At 39.6% G+C, this 19,437-nt stretch overlaps 1 protein-coding gene and 1 long non-coding RNA gene across 3 annotated transcripts in view; one reads left to right on the forward strand and one right to left on the reverse strand.

Annotated features, from left to right (window-relative positions):
- IPO5 (importin 5) overlaps positions 1 to 13,195 on the reverse strand; it is a 45,958-nt gene extending 32,763 nt beyond the window's left edge. Inside the window, exons 1-3 of one of the 2 annotated variants that reach the window (XM_033435107.2) lie at positions 13,090 to 13,195; positions 8,070 to 8,163; positions 2,079 to 2,159 (exon numbers count right to left, since the gene is read on the reverse strand). In XM_033435107.2, coding sequence (XP_033290998.1) covers positions 2,079 to 2,159; positions 8,070 to 8,159 — 171 coding nt within the window. In that variant the 5' untranslated portion in view covers positions 8,160 to 8,163; positions 13,090 to 13,195. Of the gene's footprint in view, positions 1 to 2,078; positions 2,160 to 8,069; positions 8,256 to 13,089 lie in introns of those variants that run through there. The other variant, XM_033435106.2, reaches the window with a different exon arrangement.
- On the forward strand, positions 8,355 to 18,946 carry LOC125961950 (uncharacterized). The gene is made up of 3 exons (XR_007473144.1): positions 8,355 to 8,591; positions 13,116 to 13,237; positions 15,937 to 18,946. It is a non-coding gene; the product is annotated as an uncharacterized LOC125961950 (long non-coding RNA).
- Positions 18,947 to 19,437: the final 491 nt, after the last annotated feature.

Raw genomic sequence — 19,437 nt, forward strand, 5'->3', positions numbered from 1 at the left:
TGCTCTTTTCTTACTTCCCCATCTGGCTCTCATTCTAGTGAATAAAGTACCTTTCCTACTTAATCTTATGCTCCCAGCCTGGCCAATGTTACTGTTCATCGCCCTTTCATTAGCCTCTTAGATAAAGCGCTATCAAATCCATTTATCTGGGACTTCCCTGGTGGCGCAGTGGTTAAGAATCCTCCTGCCAATGCAGGGGACACGTGTTCGAGCCCTGGTCCAGGAAGATCCCACATGCCGTGGAGCAACTAAGCCCATGCGCCACAACCACTGAGCCTGTGTTCTAGAGCCTGTGAGCCACAACTACTGAAGTCCGTGTACCTAGAGCCTGTGCTCCACAACAAGAGAAGCCACTGCAATAAGCCCACGGACCACAACGAAGAGTAGCTCCCGCTCGCCACAACTAGAGAAAGCCCGTGCACAGCAACAAAGACCCAACGCAGCCAAAAATAAATTAATTTAAAAAATCCATTTATCTTTATACTTCATTCATGCAAACAAACATCACAAGTTCCCCATATCTAAAAAGCCCTAATCTCAATGTGTATATTCTTATCCCATTTTCAGATTTGTAAAATGTATTTAAATTTGGCACTTTCTGTGTAATATTCATTCAGAGTATCAAAAGAAAAGCTGAGACAAATGCCATTCTAAAATTTTATCATAAAAAGTCAATAAACCATTGAAAATATTAAACCCGATTTTTCATGTTCTTTTTTTCTGGACTGCAGGTACTCATTATCACTATAATTACTTTGAGACTATGACCAACAACAACAAAAAGAATTAAACCATACAAATAAAATTTGCCATTTTTTTCCCTCCATTTACTTCTCACTGAGAAATCTTATTTGAATCACTTCTGGCTGATAGCAAACTTCTTAAAAATTTTAATTTATGCTCTACAAAGGATTCAGAGAGGTTAAACAGTGGTTAAAATTCGTGCAATTCTTCTCACACATACACTGAATCATGAAGATGCTGAGGCTAGTTCATAATCATCTAATTCCTAAGTCAAAGCAGGATCTAAATAGGGTTCAAAATAGGCTTTTAGAAATAAAATTCAATAATTTTCACATTATTCTTGGCTTTAAAACTTGTTTTGCAGCTAACCTGCATCAATCTTCAAGAATTAAAATAGCCAACTATTTTAGAGATTTAAGTTACTTCTATGTTTATCCTCATATTTGACGTTTATTTTGAATTAAAGAAAAACAGTATGTTACAAAGGTGAAGAAGTACCTTTTGTCACCTGTTTTAAAAAAAACTAGGGCACTTTATTATAGTGTTTTCTAAGTGTTATCAGAAAACACTAAATTGCCAGTTTAAACTGACTAAAAGAAGGCAGGTGTAACATTATATAGGATTTAGTGTGACTTCATTTCCATCATGTGTTAATATAAGCATTTTACATATAGTGTGACTGTTAGCAATGAAGTCTCACTTTACAAATTCTAATGCAATGTTTCGTAGGTGGAGTAAGTTTTCTACACTTGGGTATTTTGATGCCTTTTCCATAAGAGAGGATTTTCAATTAACATTAACTATATACAAGGATATTACTTTTGAGAAAAAGCAGCTAAATGCAGAGAAGCAGTAACAAACTATATATTTGAATTTAGTATAGTAATTTGCTGAAAACCATGATTTTTAAAGGATTGTAACAAAGTGTGTCTTTGTCCTTACACATCTGTAGCACGTTTTCTTCACCACCCAGAAATAGCTATATGCATAAAAGTTTTAAAGACAAAAAGTATTTTTTCATTTGGCAATACATTAAAACACTGAATGAATTCAATTTCCTCCTCTAGAATGAATTGTTCCAAGGAAGAAAAATTTTTATAGCTACCAAAAAAATAACTTACATTTAATAATTTTTATGTAATCATCTTATATGGAAAAAAAGAAATTCTCATTTTTAATACAGAGTATTTCAAAAAAATTGTAACTCCAAAGTAGCTTTTAGCAAAGAATTAAGTTCAGAGTTCTGGTAATATCTATGCAGTAAACAACAGTTCTCATTACCCACTCTGACGACTGTTTGTAAGAAAGTAACATTCAAAGAATTGAAGTAGTACCTCCTCAGCAGCTGTTGTATTTCTGATGGCTTGTAAAAGGAATGTGATCTTCGACTGGCCTGGGATATTCTCATAGGTTTCCTACATGAAAAAGAAAAACAGTAAAGGTTAGAATATCATGTTAGAAAATGTCCTGAGTACACCATTAATAGAACTGAAAGGAAGAGCAGGAAAGATCCATGCATGGGGAGTCAAACAACCTAGGTATGGTGTGAAAGTTTTCTCCTGTGAAAAGAACATACTTTAGACAAGTCAGGAAAGAGGATGCTGAAGAAGTTACTTACCAAGTTCCTTTCCACCTTTGTCTCTTAACTAGATTTTTCTAATGTATGTGCACATTTTCTTACCTTAGGCTCTTCTGTGATTAACAGAACTCAAGACCTAAGAGAACCAAAAACTTGACCAGCGTTGAGCTACCATGCTGTGAAGTGCTCACTCAATATCCTCTTACATCATGGAAACTGCTTATCTTGTCAACATTTTTTAGACCAAATGATGTAGAATTGGTTCAAGTTACTACTTAACAACCACCAGAGAAATACCCTCAGATGAAGCAAGTCAGAGAAAAGGCAAATATTCAACTTCTTTATGCTACATTTTCTTTCAAGCAAAGATTATACTGAAACCATATTATATACGTAAACAAATGAATATGGTCAGGAGAAAGTTGGCCAGGAAACTTAATATCATTTCAATAAATCTAGACATCTAGGTTTTGTGACTCAGGACACTTCTTTCCTTCTCCAATAATAACGTAAAATGAGAGCAAATTGTTTAACAGTAAAAAAAATTGACGCCAATTGAAAGGTAGATAGAGCGGATCCAAAAATAAGCCCGAAGTATATGATGTCTACAAAAGTAAACTCAAGTGTAGATTCATGTGCATGCATACAATTTCTAACGTCAGTCTTTTAAGGTGGAAAAGTAATCATTATTTTAAGTACACTTGGAATTGTTTTCCAAGAAGCCTCTTAGTAAATATTCTATTCTCATCTATCCACTTGAAGGTTAATAATGTAGATAACATGTTAATTTCTCAGCCGTCTAAATTCAAAGAGCTTGTCTGCTCTGCTACCATCCTCTATAATCTACCTAGTTTCCCTCTAGACAGAGGTGATGAGGACAAGGAAAGGACAACTGTGCTTCTCAGAATCCCTATCTCCCATTTACCTAGTGCTCCGTGGTATCCCTGGGATACTGACAGATAAGAAAATAAAGGCTCAGAAGTTAAATGACTTGCTCAAGGTCACAGACAATAAATAGTAGAAAGAATTCTGTTCTTCCGGGGCCAGCTGTACCCAAAATCTCCCTGACACTGAATGCTCTCTCTGGGTTTCACCTCTGGGGCCTGACTCCACTAAACAACCAGTTCTATTTAGGCAGCGCTATACAGTTTTCAAACTTCTCAAACATATCTGAATCTGAGGAAGAACACATTTTGGGGAAAGGACAATTCAAAATCTTCTGATGACCTCAAGTTCCCCTCTAGTACATAAGCACACAGGAACATAATGCTGAAAACTGTGACAAAAAGTTTTCACAGCTGAGAAGATGGTCTGAATTTACTTATCCAGAAATAATAATTTATGTAAAGATACCTACAAGATGATTGCAAAAATGGTTGTACCTTGAGATTTTTCACTTAATCTTTATCAAAGCAACTCAAAAACCAGCAGTTTTTTTTCATTTAAACAAAGTCTCTTACAGTATAATAAAAATGTCTTTTTATTCCTTGTACTAGCTTAGCCCCTAATGCCCTGTAGATGCTATATATGTTTAACACTTAAATTTCCAGTGGTCTAAATCAAGTTTTGGGGATAAAAAACTCTTCACTAAGATACCAGTCTCAGAAAACTTGTTATAAAGAGTAAGTCAAATAGTAAACTCTATTCCACAACAAATTAAAAGTCAATGGAAGGAGAGTTTAGTATGACATCTGACTCCTGAGAGGGTTCTCCCCATTTGATATGTCCCAGCATGGCAATCCAGATCTAGTATTACATTTACACCACGACACTAGTCAAGGATAAAGTCTGGCAAAAAGAACACAGCCATTAAGTCAAAAGAACAACTTTCTCTTAGCCTAAATAGACTGAGTTCCACAAAGACAGAGATGGTATCTCTTCCTCATGGTATTTCCAGCACCTGGCACACTAGAGTACAGCAAATGCAAAGAATTTTTCTAAGAATATTCCTAGCTCTAGCCCAGGCAGGTTCAATGAATGCTACCAGTGTTATTGCAAATAAAAGTTCATTCCGTTTGATACCACCATACACAATCCCACAATGGAAAGCAGAGTTCACCCCCCAGCCCCAGAAAGGAAAAATGCCAAAATGCACTCATCTCACTCATTCCATAAATATTTATGGCAAGCCTCCATGTATATGGAAATGTAAAGATGGGACAAACAACTTTTACCTAGGAAACACCCTGGTTCCTCAAAAATCAGGTAAAATTTTCAATACATTGACCTCTTTCAATTCAAATCTCATTAATGAAGTGCTGTACTACAATCAATGAGGAACAAGTCAATGGAAAAAACTGGGAATATAAAATCCATGCACATGATTAGTGATTACTCAAGTTTATGTCATATAAAAATGTCTAGTCATGAATGCCATGGACATTCAACTCTGGAATACCTGTCAATTATCAACGTATTCATGTTAATTATTAAATTTTTAAGACTTACGGGCATTTAAATCATTTCTTCAAATATCAGAAAAATTTTTTTTTCTTTTTTTGTGGTACGTGGGCCTCTCACCGTTGCGGCCCCTCCCGTGGAGGAGCACAGGCTCCGGACGGACACGCTGCGGCCCTGGTTCACGGGCCCAGCCGCTCTGCGGCATGTGGGATCTTCCCGGACCTGGGCACGAACCCGTGTCCCCTGCATCGGCAGGCGGACTCTCAACCACTGAGCCACCAGGGGCGCCTCATTTTTTTTTGTAAAGTTAAAGAGAAAAATCCTTTAAGATTTAATAGAAATAAAATATAAAGCCTACCAAATGGTTTATACAATGGAAAAAGTTTTATAACTTTTTCAAGTTTTGAAGCCATTCAATGATTTCAACAATATATAACAATAAGTCTTTTACTGTACTTGACTTCATATTTGAATATAAAACAAGTCACCTTAGTCAACAGTTTGGTATTTATGTGTCAACTAAGTATTTTTATTTTGACTGAGTAAATTACAAAGATATTTACTGAGCCCTTGCCAATTCTTTACTTCAAAAAAAAATTCTGTATTTGCTATATCAGACTGTAATACTCAATTTTATTTAGTTTGATCACTTATAAAGGGCTCATTTCGTACGGCAAAAGGGAAAAATGTGGTATTAAGGTATTGTTATGTGCGGCCATTTCTTTTTCAAATATTTTGCTTTCCTGAGCTCTATTTACAGGCCAGATTAGTACTATATTACATGGTGCTAGGGAGCTTCCCCTCAAACATTTACCTTTTTTTCTGTCAAATTAAGAAAATTCTATATTATAGTACTTAGTTTACATATTAATACAGTCCCAGGATATACAATGAAAGTAAAAATATAGTAACTGAATGTTTTCACTCAGAATAAAAAGACTAAGAATAACAGTACTTATTTTCAATTGTTCTTTATGAGAAAATGTGCTGAATGCTGCTAACCATCCCCAAATTGATGGGAGTGATAAAAGATTTACAACAGGCACCAACCGGAATTCAAGCTAAACCAGACATTGGTATTTAGTTCAATAGAAGAGAGATTCCCCACTAGGCTTGACAATAGAGACTTAAGCAACTGGAGGGAAGAGGGAGAATTAAACTAGCTTACTAATTACAATGCTGTTCTGCTTTGTAACACATGGAAATTTCTATCATGGGTTGGGATTAAGAACTTATTTTGGTGAAAAATTACCTCTAGAGTTAGCAGAAAGCATTAAAATGTTTTTATAGGCTCATCACATCCCTCTGATAGCAGTGAAAACTGATGCAACTAATAAATACACATCACTTCTAAGTACAAATATTTTATAGGCTCATCACATCCCTCTGATAGCAGTGCAAGCTGATGCAACTAAAAATGCACATCACTTCTAAGGTAAGGACAAATACAACTTTTAAATATTCTACAAATAAACCTGTTAAAGTCTGAAAAGATAATATACATGTACTCCAATGTACAGAATTATTTTTACGAGCAGGACAATGGAAACCTCAACATCCATTCATAGGTGGTTGGTTGAGCATCCATTGCTGCTTTAAAAAAAAACCCTCTTATGTGGCAATTGAAATATACTGAGTGAAAATTCCAAGTCTGCACAACAGGATGCGTACTATAAGCCCATTCATGTAAAAAAAAATCAACGTATACATACACGCCTATAAGGATATTTGCAAGGAAGATTCACAAGACACTTAAAAGTGCTTACCTTTGGGGAATGGCATAAAAAAACTATTTGCAGGGAACTCCCCGGCAGTCCAGTGGTTAGGACTCAGCACTTTCACTGCCATGGCCGGGGTTCAATCCCTGGCTGGGGAACTAAGATCCCACAAGCCGCGCTGCGCAGCCAAAAAGAAACCCAAACTATTTGCAGTTTGAACTTTTACCCTGAATGTGTATAAGAAATGAATTGAAAGTCATTAGGATAAAGTTAATAGTTGTTTAAAGCGCTTTTCATTCAGAACTGAACTTCCAGTGTATTTACTTCACGGATCATAAAACCACTAAGCATAAGCAGCAGACCCTCCATCTATTTAAAGTAAGAATGATGTTGTGATTTTAAAAATAACTATAAAAGCTCGTGAATCTAGAAGAGGATTTGTCCCCCAATTTCATTACCTATGTACCAAATAAATTTTTGATCCGTAAGAGTATCTGGCTGAACATCCTTCACTGACTCTTATAAAAAATCTTCAATCACATGGTTGCAAAGAACTCCATATATAATCAACTTTGAGGATAGGGTCTGATAACGCACTTTACAGGAACTGGAAAATTTCTGCCCTTCCCTTGAAGTGTCTCAAATCGCATCTCAGGGCTTAGTATAACAACAGTCTTCTACAGAACCAAGTGTGCCTTACAGCTACACTGGTAAATGAACTTGCAGAGACATTTGAAATACTGTCTCTTGAAACTTTATCTACAGCTCCACATTTTGGAGGTCAGGAGCCAGAGGTTGTTAAAAAAAAAAAAAAGAGAGAGATTCAGGCTAGATTTAGTGAAATTAAAGGCTTAAATATATGGCATTGGCCCAGTTAGACAACGGAAGTCCCAGAACATCCCATTTATGAGACCACAAATCTCTAGAGATCAAACAAAATGTATCCGAAGGATGGGCAAACTAACGGTGCAAGCTGCTTAGAAAGAAATCGTAACGGCAACTTCACAAAACTGGGGGCGGAGGGGGGAGGGAAATCCGGCTTCTGATGTTAGGAACCAGAACGAGAAAGAGGACTAAATGTAAACAGGTGGAAAGAAGGCGAGAAGGCAAGGCACATTTCAATAGGAAGGGATGGGGAAGCGAGGGGCAGACGGTGTGTTAAGAGTGAGGGGCAGGAGAGAAGCAGGGGTGACGGGTCAGGGAGCAGCCAGGGTCTGGGGGACCACAGCGCTGGGCAGGGTGGGATCGCAGCTGGAAGGCCGGGGGAGGCGCCCAGAGGGATAAAGCGGGAAAGGGGCGAGGGGAGCCCCGGGGCCCGCCCCACACCCCACCCCGCCGCCCGGCTTCCCCATCTGGGCGGGGGCAGCTTGTCAGCAGCGGCCGCACGTGTGCGCGAGCGGCGACGGGGAGGCAACTGGCGCCGCGGCTGCAAGGGCCGGAAGGGCCCGGGGGGCACCGCTGGGAGCCGACGGCCGACTCACACGTGGGCTGCGCGGCCGCCGCCCGCCCGGCCCGGCCTGCGCCGCCGCGGCTGAGCGGCCAAGGCCCAGCGGGCGGCGTCGCGGGAAGGATCGGCGCGCCGGCCGGGGCGCGGAGTCGGGGGCCGGGGGGGGGGCGAGCTCGGTTACCTCTGCCTGTTTCCGGACCACATTGTCGGGGCTGAGCAGGTTTCCCAGGAGTAGGTAGAACTGTTGCTGCTCCGCCGCGCCGGCCGCCATTGCACTAGGCGTGAGAGAGAGAAGGAGGGAGGGGAGACAGGAGCCGTGAGGCGCGCTGGCGGGCCGGCGGGAGGGGCGGGGGCGGGCCCAGCGCGAGGACCGGCACCAGCAGCTACACGGGGCTGGGGGCCGGGCGGGAAAGGGCGGGGCAAAGGGGAAAGGGGAGGACAGGGCGGGGCCTCGCGACCCCTCACCCCACCGAGGCCGCCAGCGCCGGTACCCCATTGGCCCTGGGTGCGAGGGGCGGGGCCGAGACCGTCTGCTCGCGGGCCGAGCCGATTGGCCACGCACCCTGCAGTGCCGTCACTGGCGGGGCGCGACCGACCGCCCGGCTTGGCGCGGGCGGTGGCGGGGCGGGGACGTGGTGGCTCCTGTGGCCGCGGCTTGCGTCGCGGGGAAAGCGGGAGGAGCCGGCTGGCGGGCCTGGCGGCGGTGAGGGGCGTGAGGCCCGGCTGGGGAGGAGGGGCCAGCTCCGGAGCGCGGGAGATTTCGGCGCCGCGGGCTGGCAAGTCTCCTCCCCTGCTGCCCGGCAGCCCCTCCCTGCGACCCGAGGAGCGCCCCCAGCCCCAGTCCCCCGGCCCCTGGAGCCCTAGACGCCCCACCTCAGAGTGGATTTCAAAATCCACTTCCTACTTTAATTCCACCCCCAGCTCCAGAGATCCCTCCATCAGTCAGACCCTCCGACCTCCCCAAGGGCTATGCCTCAGGCCGCCCCTTCCTCCCACCAGGCTCACCAGTGACTCACCCGGAAGAGGGGTTACTCAGGCCCAGGCCCCCCCGCCAGGCCTACCCAGTCCCAGCCCGCTGTCGTCCTCAGTGGCCACGTAGCACACTTGCCTCCCCCTCTTCCCACCCCAGGATCCTAGACTATTCCTTTGAATTCCTTGTTTTGGGGTCCCATTCTTTCAATGATAGAGGAAAGTTAAGACCCCCCCGCCTTTCCTAAAGAAACACAGGCTTGTAGGGTTGATTTCTCAATAAATGTTTGATTCACATCCGTCCTTAGGGGCTCAGAGACCTCGTTTCAACTGAAGTAGACTAATGCATAGATAATATCCCAATCTGCCTTTTCTGGAGCTGCCAAAGGCTGAGGGAGCAGTAGTGTTCCAATCAAAGGGCACTTCTCTTGAGCCCCTACTATGTCCAACGCATTGGGTTAAGGTTGACGGTGGAGAAAATAACACAATTCATTTCTGCCTCAAAAAGACAGTTTCTAGTGAGAAGTTTCCGCTCTGAGTGCGACAGAGACTACTACACTTCTGGCCGCTCATAGTATTTAACTTAGGGAATTCAATTTCCTGTTGATTATTCTGTTGAGGTTCTGGTCTTTGAAGGTCCACTTAAAACGTTTGCTTTTGAATGAATGATAAACCTTGCCTGTACGTTAGAATCCAGGTCACTGTGTCCAGAATCCCTGGGCTGAGGCCTGGGATCCACATGAAATTGTGATTGCCAACCAAGATATTGTAAAGGATTCTAACTGATTCGTGGAAAAAACTCCCTTAGAAAGTTTTATCTGTGACAGTGATAGGGTTCTCTATAAGAGGTCTGCCGACCTAGCTTGGTAGATTTGATGTTTCTTAGATGTGACAATTTGTCATTCTTATAATACATTTCTTCAAAGACAGACCATTATGTACATTAATTTGGGGTAGATTTTGGTTTTTTTGTTTTGTTTTTTTGCAGTGGGCATGTCTGGAGTTTGAGGAGGCTTTATTACCTCACCCAAGGTTATTAAGATTTGGGGGATTACATACTAAAACACCCATTTTAGTGACTAGTTACCAGTGAAGTAAGATGAGTTGCCTACACACTTGCTCAGAGGATGGCCTGATCTAACACCTGTTGTAATATGTGTTTTTATAGGCAATGACTGTGTAGATTACATATATTTGTTAAATAATTCTTAAATAATAGAAATTCTGACATAATTCTATGGATTTGTCTAAATAGGAAGCTTGTTTTTTGATGAGGCAAAAAAGCATAAAATTATTTCAGGCTAGAGACAAAACAAGTTGGTATTAGTGGTGACATCAACTGCTAGAATATGCAGTGACAGCCCATCCTTATTTTAATATTGTAAGCATCTAATCAAAAGGGAAGGAGGAGATTTTTAAGGGTAATGAATAAAGAGATTCCCTAATGGGAGAAATTCCTATAAACTTGGGGTGGATAACAGACATCCTGACAATTGAGACCAGTTTTGGTATCCAGAAAACCTATTAGGTGGGAACTGTCCTTTCAGCAGCAGGCCTGCCTGCCATTTTTGGAGAGTCTGTAATGCTCAGCCTTCTCGGAATTTATTGCACTTGAAACTGATTTCCCATGGAGAGAGTCCTGTTTGTTTTATGAGTGTTCTCTTCCCAAAAGAAAATAGCTCAGATATTGTATAAAGGCAGTTCACAAGAATAGACATTTATTTCCAAAGCAGATTAGATGGTATAAGGTAAAGAACCTTGAACTTGGGTTGAATGGATTTGGGTCTTTAGTTTCTTACTAGTTATGTGAACTTGAGTAGGCACTTAATGTCTTTAAAGCTCAATTTCTCATCTATAAGATGGAATAATAATGGTTGTTAAGGTATGATATTACTAGTCACGAAAGTTCTAACATCACATTATAATTGGAAATGAAATGGAGGCGCAGAAAACTTTTTAATCCTGCTCACTCCCGATTAGCTGCCTTTGCTTTGGGCAGATTAACTGGGAAAACAGCCAGCTCTTGATGCCTTTCTCTTTAGCTTATGAGACCTCTATTAAGTTCTGGAGGTATATTTGCTAGGTTACAACTCCCTGTACAAAAGGGTGAGGTTGGAAAAATGGAAAACTGCAAGTTTCTCTCAACTGGGACCTGAAATCTAGGTAGTTTAGGATATTTGAAGTTTGTTACAAGGCACTGCACTGTCTGTCTGATCATGATATAATACTACAGGAGGCAAGACTCCTTAATGAGAGAGCATCAGAATCCTCTCTGGCTACTGCTCTTGGCTTTATGGGCTTCCATGTTGATGGGCATGTTCTAGAAATGGGAGGAGGCTGGAGAAATCAGGCCTATAAAACTTCTGTGAAAGCTTCTCTCAGCTGTGGTAGAATTTGGTCTTGCCTGTCATTTCTGGTTTATCGGGTGCTGAATGTAAATAAAGTAAGGTTCTCCCAAATGAACACTCTGTAATTTTTTTTAAGTTGCTCCAGGACTCCAAAGAACTACAGTTACTTGTCCTGGTAGTTGTGAGCACATGTACTTTCTGTATCACTACTTATTATGAGGGTCAGTTTACATGGTATAAATGAAACTATTATAATCTGTAACTGTACACAGATTTAAGGTGATGGTATTATTTACAGATGTTTGTATTAATAGTTAACATGGTACAAAGAAAAAAGGTTGGCTTTGTTTCCTCATCTGTAAAATGGGAATAATACTTCTTCATAGGAGTGCTGTAAAAGTTAGGATAGTATTTGTAAATGCACATAACATGGTGTCTGCATAGTAGTTACTTGGTAATTGTCAGCTATTATTAGTTAGATGGATTTGGGTGCTAAATAACAAATAGACCTTAAATAAGTAATTACTCTTAAAGCTACATGTGATATAAATGTGTAATCACAGTTGTGTGTGTATAAAATATATATGTATATTTTCTATTAGTCTTTCAATTATGCAGAATAAAATAGTATGTGGATGGATTAAAGAATAGTTAATAGACACTGGGCTGATAAAGAAGATTTCTCTTTCCCGTACTGATGTTATCAGTTGCCTAGACAAGAGCCAGCAAAAAAGATGAGAACTGTTGAAAAGTTGTTTACTGAAAATAAAAAAGCTGAACAGTTCACATTTCTTCAGCTGCTTTTTATCAAAATGTTCAAGCCCCTCTCTGGAGCAGTGAGTTTCAGTCAGAGCATGCCAGCCAGGGGTGAGTGAAACCTTATTCCCAAGGGCACTGCACACAATAGGCCCTCAGCAAATTGCTGAATGGAACACAGGCAGGGGAAATTTGGCCTCCGTTCCTTTTGCTCTCTCTCTCATAGTTTTACATACGAAATTCACCGCATGTCTGCCGGTGGTTGGATTCATTTTAGGGAGGCAGTAGAATTTGGAGGCCAGGCTCACAGGCTCCAGAGCCAGCCAGCATGAGAGTTCAAATAATGGCTTCACAACGTACATGCTGCTTGATCTTGCCTAAGTTAATTAACTTTTCTTAGCCCCAGTTTCATCTTCTATGAAATAGAGATAACAGGAGTACCTTTCACCATGTTTTAAAATACCTGGCATAGAGCCTGGCATAGAGCAAACGCTTAATAAATGCTGGCTGTCATTACTAATGCAGATTGGAACCTCCAAAATTTGTAAATTTAATGCTGATTGCACATCTACCTGTTTATTACGTTTTTATACTCGTATTATATAAGCAATGCATAATAATTGCGGTTAAGAAAAAATTTTGGGGTTTGACTTGATCAGCACAGAGGATTTCAAGGCCATTTTCAGCTTTAAATACTACAGTTGCACTGTCCAATGTGGCAGCCACTAGCCATTATGGCTATTGATCATTTGAAATGTGGCTAGTTTGCATTAAGGTGTGCTTTAAGTGTAAATTTCAAAGACAGTAGGAAATTAAGAATCATAATTTTATATTGGTCACATGTAGAAATGATATTATATTAGGTTAAATAAAATATATTATTATATTTACTAATAAGCTATCATTATTAACTATATTAATAAATTTGACTATTTTCTCTTTTTAATATATGGCTACTAGAAACTTTAAAATTTACGTATGTGATTTGCATTTGTAGTTCACATTATATTTTTATTGGACTGTGCTTTCCTAGAGAATAAAATAACCAACTAGCTAAACATAGGTGTCCTGAATACCTTTTTCATTTAGATTTAGGAAGTGACTTGTCACCAAGTGAAAATCAGTTACCTTATAGGGCTTTCCGTTGCTTCCAGTTTTCCGAGTTGAGTCTCAGGGATTTGAAGACATGGTACAGCACTTTCTGAGCATGTTCCTCGCTTAGGAATTTCCTTTCCCTGCTGGCTGGACATTAAATAGATTTGTGAACCTTTAGAAGGTAAGTAAGACTCCAAATTTGATCCTGTGGAATAAATCCTTATGGGTTAAATCAGGACTGGTTAAGAGATGGGGGAAGGAAGAATATCTTTTATAATTTTGATGTTGATTATTTTCATTTAATGTGGTAAGTGGATTTAAAAACCACAGTTTAGTTTTTAAGTTTAATGTTTTTTCTTAGAACACAAATAGGGTGAAAATAAGAGAATGGAAAAAGATATACACACAAACAGTATCCAAAAGAGAGCTGAAATGACTATATTAATGTCAGACAAAATAAATTTTAAGAAAAAATTGTTGTCAGAGACAAAGGAGGACATTTTATTATGATAAAAGGGTCAATCAATCAGGAAGACTTAACAATTATAAACACATGTACCTATCAACAGAGCCCCAAAATACATGAAGTAAAACTTGACAGAACTGAAGGGAGAAATTCAACAAAATAGTTGGAGACTTCAATTTCCACTTTCAATAATGGATAGGACCACTAGGCAGAAGATTGACAGGAAATAGAAGACCTAACATATCTATCTGTAAGACACTCCATCCAACGACAGCAGAATATACATTCTTCTCAAGTGCATAGGGAACATTCTCCAGGATAGATCTTATGTTAGACCATAAAACAAGCCTCAGTATGTTTAAAAGGATTGGAATCATATGAAATATGTTCTCCATCCATAGTAAAATGAAATTAGAATTCAAGAACAAAAGGAAATTCACAAATAAGTGGAAATTAATCATCACCCTCCTAAATAACAAATGGCTTGGAGAAGTCACAAGAGAAATTAGGAAATACTGAGATGAATGAAAATGAAAACATAAGATACCAAAACTTATGGGATATAGTGAAAGCAGTTCCCATAGGGAAATTCAGAGTTGTAAGCATCTTCATTAAAAAGGACAGACCTCAAATCAATAATCTAATCTAGTTTCTTAGAAACTAGAAAAGGGGCAAACAAAACCTAAAGCAAGCAGAAGAAATAATAAACAAGAAAAGGAAATAAATGAAGTAGGAAATAGAAAAACAATACAGAAAAAAAAAGTTGTTTCTTTGAACACATCAAAAAAAATTGACAAACTTTGGGCTAGAGTGACCAGGAAAAAAGAAGACTCAAATTACTAAAATCAGAAATAAAAGAGGACATCACTACCAAACTTTCAGAAATAAAAAGAATTATAAAGGAATGCTATGAACAATTGTATGCTAACAAATTAGATAACCTAGACGAAATGGGAAAATTCCTAGAAAAATCACAATTTCGAAAGTGAATTCAAGAAATAGAAATCTGAATAGACCTGTAACAAAGAACTGAATAGAATTAATAATTAAAAAGACTTGTCACAAAATTCCAGGACTAGATGTCCTCACTGTAAATGAATGTTCTACCAAACATTCAAAGAAGAGTTAGCACCAATCTTTCTTAAACTCTTCCAAAAATTAGGAGCAGAGTGAACACTTATTTTATGAGGCCGGTGTTAACCTGATACTAAAACCAAAGAAAAATAACTCAGAAAAACTATGTACAAGGCTTCCCTGGTGGCGCAGTGGTTAAGAATCCACCTGCCAATGCAGGGGGCGCAGGTTCGAGCCCTGATCCGGGAAGATCCCACATGCCGCAGAGCAACTAAGCCTGTGCGCCACAACTACTGAGCCTGCGCTCCAGAGCCCGCAAGCCACAACTACCGAAGCCCGTGTGCCTAGAGCATGTGCTCCGCAACGAGAAGCCACCGCAATGAGAAGCCCACACACCACAATGAAGAGTAGCCCCCACTCGCTGCAACTAGAGAAAGCCCACGCACAGCAACGAAGATCCAATGCAGCCAAAAACAAATAAAATAAATAAATTAAAAAAAAAAGAAAACTACATACCAGTATAAATATTGATGCAAAAATTCTCAACAAAATCATAGAAAATTGAATACAGCAACATATAAAAAGGATTATATATCATGACCAAGTGGAATTTATCCCAGGAATGCCAGGTTAGTATATAAGAAAATCAATCAATGTAATATACTAATAGAATAAAGTACAAAGATCACATGATCATCTCAGTTGATGCAGAAAAAGTGTTTGACAGAATCCAACACCCTTTCGTGATTTAAAAAAACCCAACAAAACACTCAACAAAATAAGAATAGAAGAAAACTTCCTCAACCTGATAAAAGCCATCCATGAAAAACCCACAGCTAATATCATACTTACTGGGAAAAAAATGAATGCTTTCTTCCTGAGATCAAGAATAAGACAAGAATGTCCATTCTCACAATTTCTTTTCAACATTGTACTGGAGATTCACAGATGACCTGATCTTGTATAGGAAAAAATCCTGATGAATTCACAAAAATGCTATTAGAATAAATGAATTCAGCAAGGTCAATATACAAAAATCCATTATATTTCTATACGCTAGCAATGACCAATCAAAAAAATGAAATTAAGGAAATCCCATTTATAATAGCATCAAAAAATAATATAATACTCATGAACAAATTTAACAAAAGAAGTATAACACTTTCATGAAAATCATAAAATATAGCTAAAAGAAATTTATGAAGACCTAGATAAATGGAAAGACATCCCATATGCATGGATTGGAAGACTTAATATTAAGATGGCAATACTCTCCAAATTCATCTATAGATTTAAGGCAACACCTATCAAACTTTCAACTTCTTTTTTTTTTTTTTCAGAAATGGACAAGCTGATCCTAAAATTCGTATGAGTTGCAAGAGACTACAAAGAACCAAAAGAGTCTTGAACAAAACAAAATTGGAGGACTCACACCTTGATTTTTAAGCTTACCACAAAGCTACAATAATCAAAACGCTGTGCTACTGGCATAAGGATAGACCCATAGATTAATGAGAATAAATAGAGAATCTAGAAATAAACTTTCTATTTGTGGTCAGTTGATTTTTGACAAGGGTGCTGTGATGGTTAATTTTGTTTCAACCTGACTAGGCTATGGTGCCCAGTTGTTTGGTCAAACACTAGTCTAGATGTTGCTGTGAAGGTATTGTGGATGTAAGTAACATTTACAATTAGTTGATCTAAGTAAAGCCGATTACCCTCCATAAGGTGAGTGAGTCTCATTCAACCAATGGAAGGCCTTGATAGCAAAGACTGAGGTTTACAGAGAAAGAAGCAATTCTGCTTCAAGACTGCAACATAGAAAAACCTGCTGGCTTCCTTTGCAAATTTCAGACTCCAGACTACAAAATCAACTTTTATCTGAATTTCCACTTGTTGCCCTGCCCGACGATTTCAGACATGCCAGGCCTAACAATCATGGTACCTAATTCTTTAAAATAAATCTCTCTATAATATATCCTAATGGTTCTTTGGAGAATGCTGATGTATATAGGTACCAAGACCATTCAGTGTGAAAGAACAGTCATTTTAACAAAGGTTGCTGGTACAACTGGATATCCACATGCAAAAGAATGAAGCTGGACTGCTACTTTGCACCGAATACAAATCTCAAAATGAAGCACAGACCTCAATGTGGGAGCTAGAGCTATAACATTCTCAGAAAAACACATAAGACCAAATCTTCATGGCCTTGGATTAAGCATGGGTTTCTTAGACATGACACTAAAATCACAAAAAGACAAAGGAAAAAAAATAGAAAAATAGGACTTTAACGTTTGTGCTTCCAAGGAAGCCATCAGGAAAGTGAAAAGACAATCCATAGAATGGGAGAAATATTTGCAAATCAAACATCTGATAAAGGACTTGAATCAGAATGTATAAAGAACTTCTACAATTCTATAGCAAAAAAACAACGCAATTAAAAAATGGCAAAATATTGAATAGACACTTCCTCAAAGAAGATATATGAATACAGATAGCTAATAAGTACATTAAAAGATGCTCAACATCATTAGTTATTAGGGAAATGTAAATCAAAACCGCAATGAGATACCAGTTCATACCCACTCAGATGGCTATAATAAAAAAGACAATAGCAAGTGGTGGTACAGAGATTGGTGGAGAAATTGGAACCCTTATACACTGCTGATGGGCACATAAAATGGTGCAGTCAGTTTGAAAAACAGCTTGGCAGTTCTTTAAACGTTAAACATAGAACTACCATATGACTCAGCAATTCTACTCAAGTGTATACTCAGGTGATGTGGAAACATATGTCTACACAAAACTTGTATCAATACATGAATGGTCATAGCAACATTATTCATAAGAGCCAAAAAGAATTAACAATCCAAATGTCCGCCAACAGATAAAATGTGGCTTATCTATACAATGGGATATTATTTGGCAATTAAAAGAAATGAAGTACTGACACATGGTACAACGTGGATGAACCTTAAAAACATTATAAGTGAAAGAAACCTGACATAAAAAGTCACATTTTTTTGGTTACATTTATCTGAAATGTCCAGAATCAGCAAATTCAGAGAGACAGAATGTGGATTCGTGGTTGCCAGGAGCCTGGGGGAGGGGAGGGGGCAGGAGAGGAAGGGAGGGAATGTGGAGTGACTAGTAATGGGTATGGAGTTTCTTTGGGGGGATGAAATGTTCTGGAATGTGAGGGATGCACAACTCTTGTAAATATACTAAACACTCAATTGTACACTTTAAAAGAATGAACTTTATGGTATGTGAATTATATCTCAATAAAGCTGGTATTTTAAAAAGTGCTTTTTCTTAGAGAGCTGAAGGAAATTGATGCAGATCTCAATTACTGATTTTTTTCCCTATTTTTTCTATTTTTCCACAATATATTTAGCTCCGTTCAGAATACGTGGATGGTAACATTCATAACCCTCAAACCTTCTGAGCATTCCTGAGCCAATACGTGGGGCGAAGAGGCGATCCAGATGGGATGTAGCCTGTATATTTTCCTCTCCATTTACTTGCTATTTATGGCAAGTACCTTACAGTTTGGACACAATGACATACACATTTTACCTCATGCATTATGATAACATACATAATGGAATATTAATTGTGACATCAATGCACAGCTCAAACTTGCATCCACTGGCAGGGTAGATTTTTAACCGTCTTCAGTTAATAAGGAAGAAACAAACAAAAGAACTTCATAATAGTTCATATTCCTCAATTCTACATGTAGTACCTCTTCATACGCTATTTTACTATATTAGTATTTATTTAACAAACATTTCCCTTGGTCATTTATTTAGCAAATATTTAATGGCACCTTCTCTGAAGTGGGCACTGCAGGGGTTCGTAGTGAGCAAGTGGAACTTCACGGAGTTTACAATCCTTTGAACGAAGCCAGACAATAAAGTAAACTGAGTAGATCATTTCTTATTGTGACACATGACAAGAAGAGGATAATGGGATCATGAATGACGGGGGAGGAGTTGGGTCTCCACCCAGAGGACACAGTCTTTTGAGGGGAGGTGATGTTTGAGCTGAGACTTGAATGGTGAGAAGACACATGAAGAAACGGGGGAAATCCCCCAAGCAGAGGAAACAGCGAGTACAAAAGCCCCGAGGCAAAGAGAGAGTCTGGTGTGTTCTAGCCAGGGAAGAAGGGTACAGCTAGAGGGGAGTCAGCTGTGAGGAAAGGGGCTCGGAGGTAAGCAGGGGCTAGATGACCCAGGGGCACTGAGATAGTTCAGTGGTGTGACGTATTCTAAGTGGAATGGGAAGCCAACGGGGTAAGTCAGGAATGTGACCTGAAAAACAGTTTCAAAAGATCATTCTGGCTGCTATATAGGAAACAGACTGTAGGAGAGAAGTGAGGAAGCTGTGTGAGCATTAGGAAGCCACTGTAGTACTCGAGGTCAGAGCAGGTGCTGGCTTGGATCAACAGAGATCATGTCTGAGGTGGTCAGATTTAGATAGTATTCTTCTGAAAATACATCAGGACGCAGGGTGCAGAGGCAGATCCAAGTTTTACGGGATCTGAAACGTACACAGTCTGAGGGCCCTCTGTAAGGAAAATTAAAATCTGGACAGAAAATGAGGTTCCCGGCAAGGCTTCTATGCAAGCGCAGGGCCCGGCCGCTGAAGCTTCTCGAGCGTCATGGTAGGTCCTCCCCTGATGGGGCTGAGACAGAGGAATCAAGGGTGCCTAGGTTTGGAGTCTGAGCACCGGTGATGTCATTAAGATGACCTGTTTGGGGTAAGGTCTGGAGAGAAGAAAACAAGAGTTGGGTTTTGTTCATGGTGAATTTGAGATGCCACTAGGCGTTCGA

Source organism: Orcinus orca, chromosome 18 (assembly GCF_937001465.1).
Source record: "Orcinus orca chromosome 18, mOrcOrc1.1, whole genome shotgun sequence".
NCBI lineage: Eukaryota > Metazoa > Chordata > Mammalia > Artiodactyla > Delphinidae > Orcinus > Orcinus orca.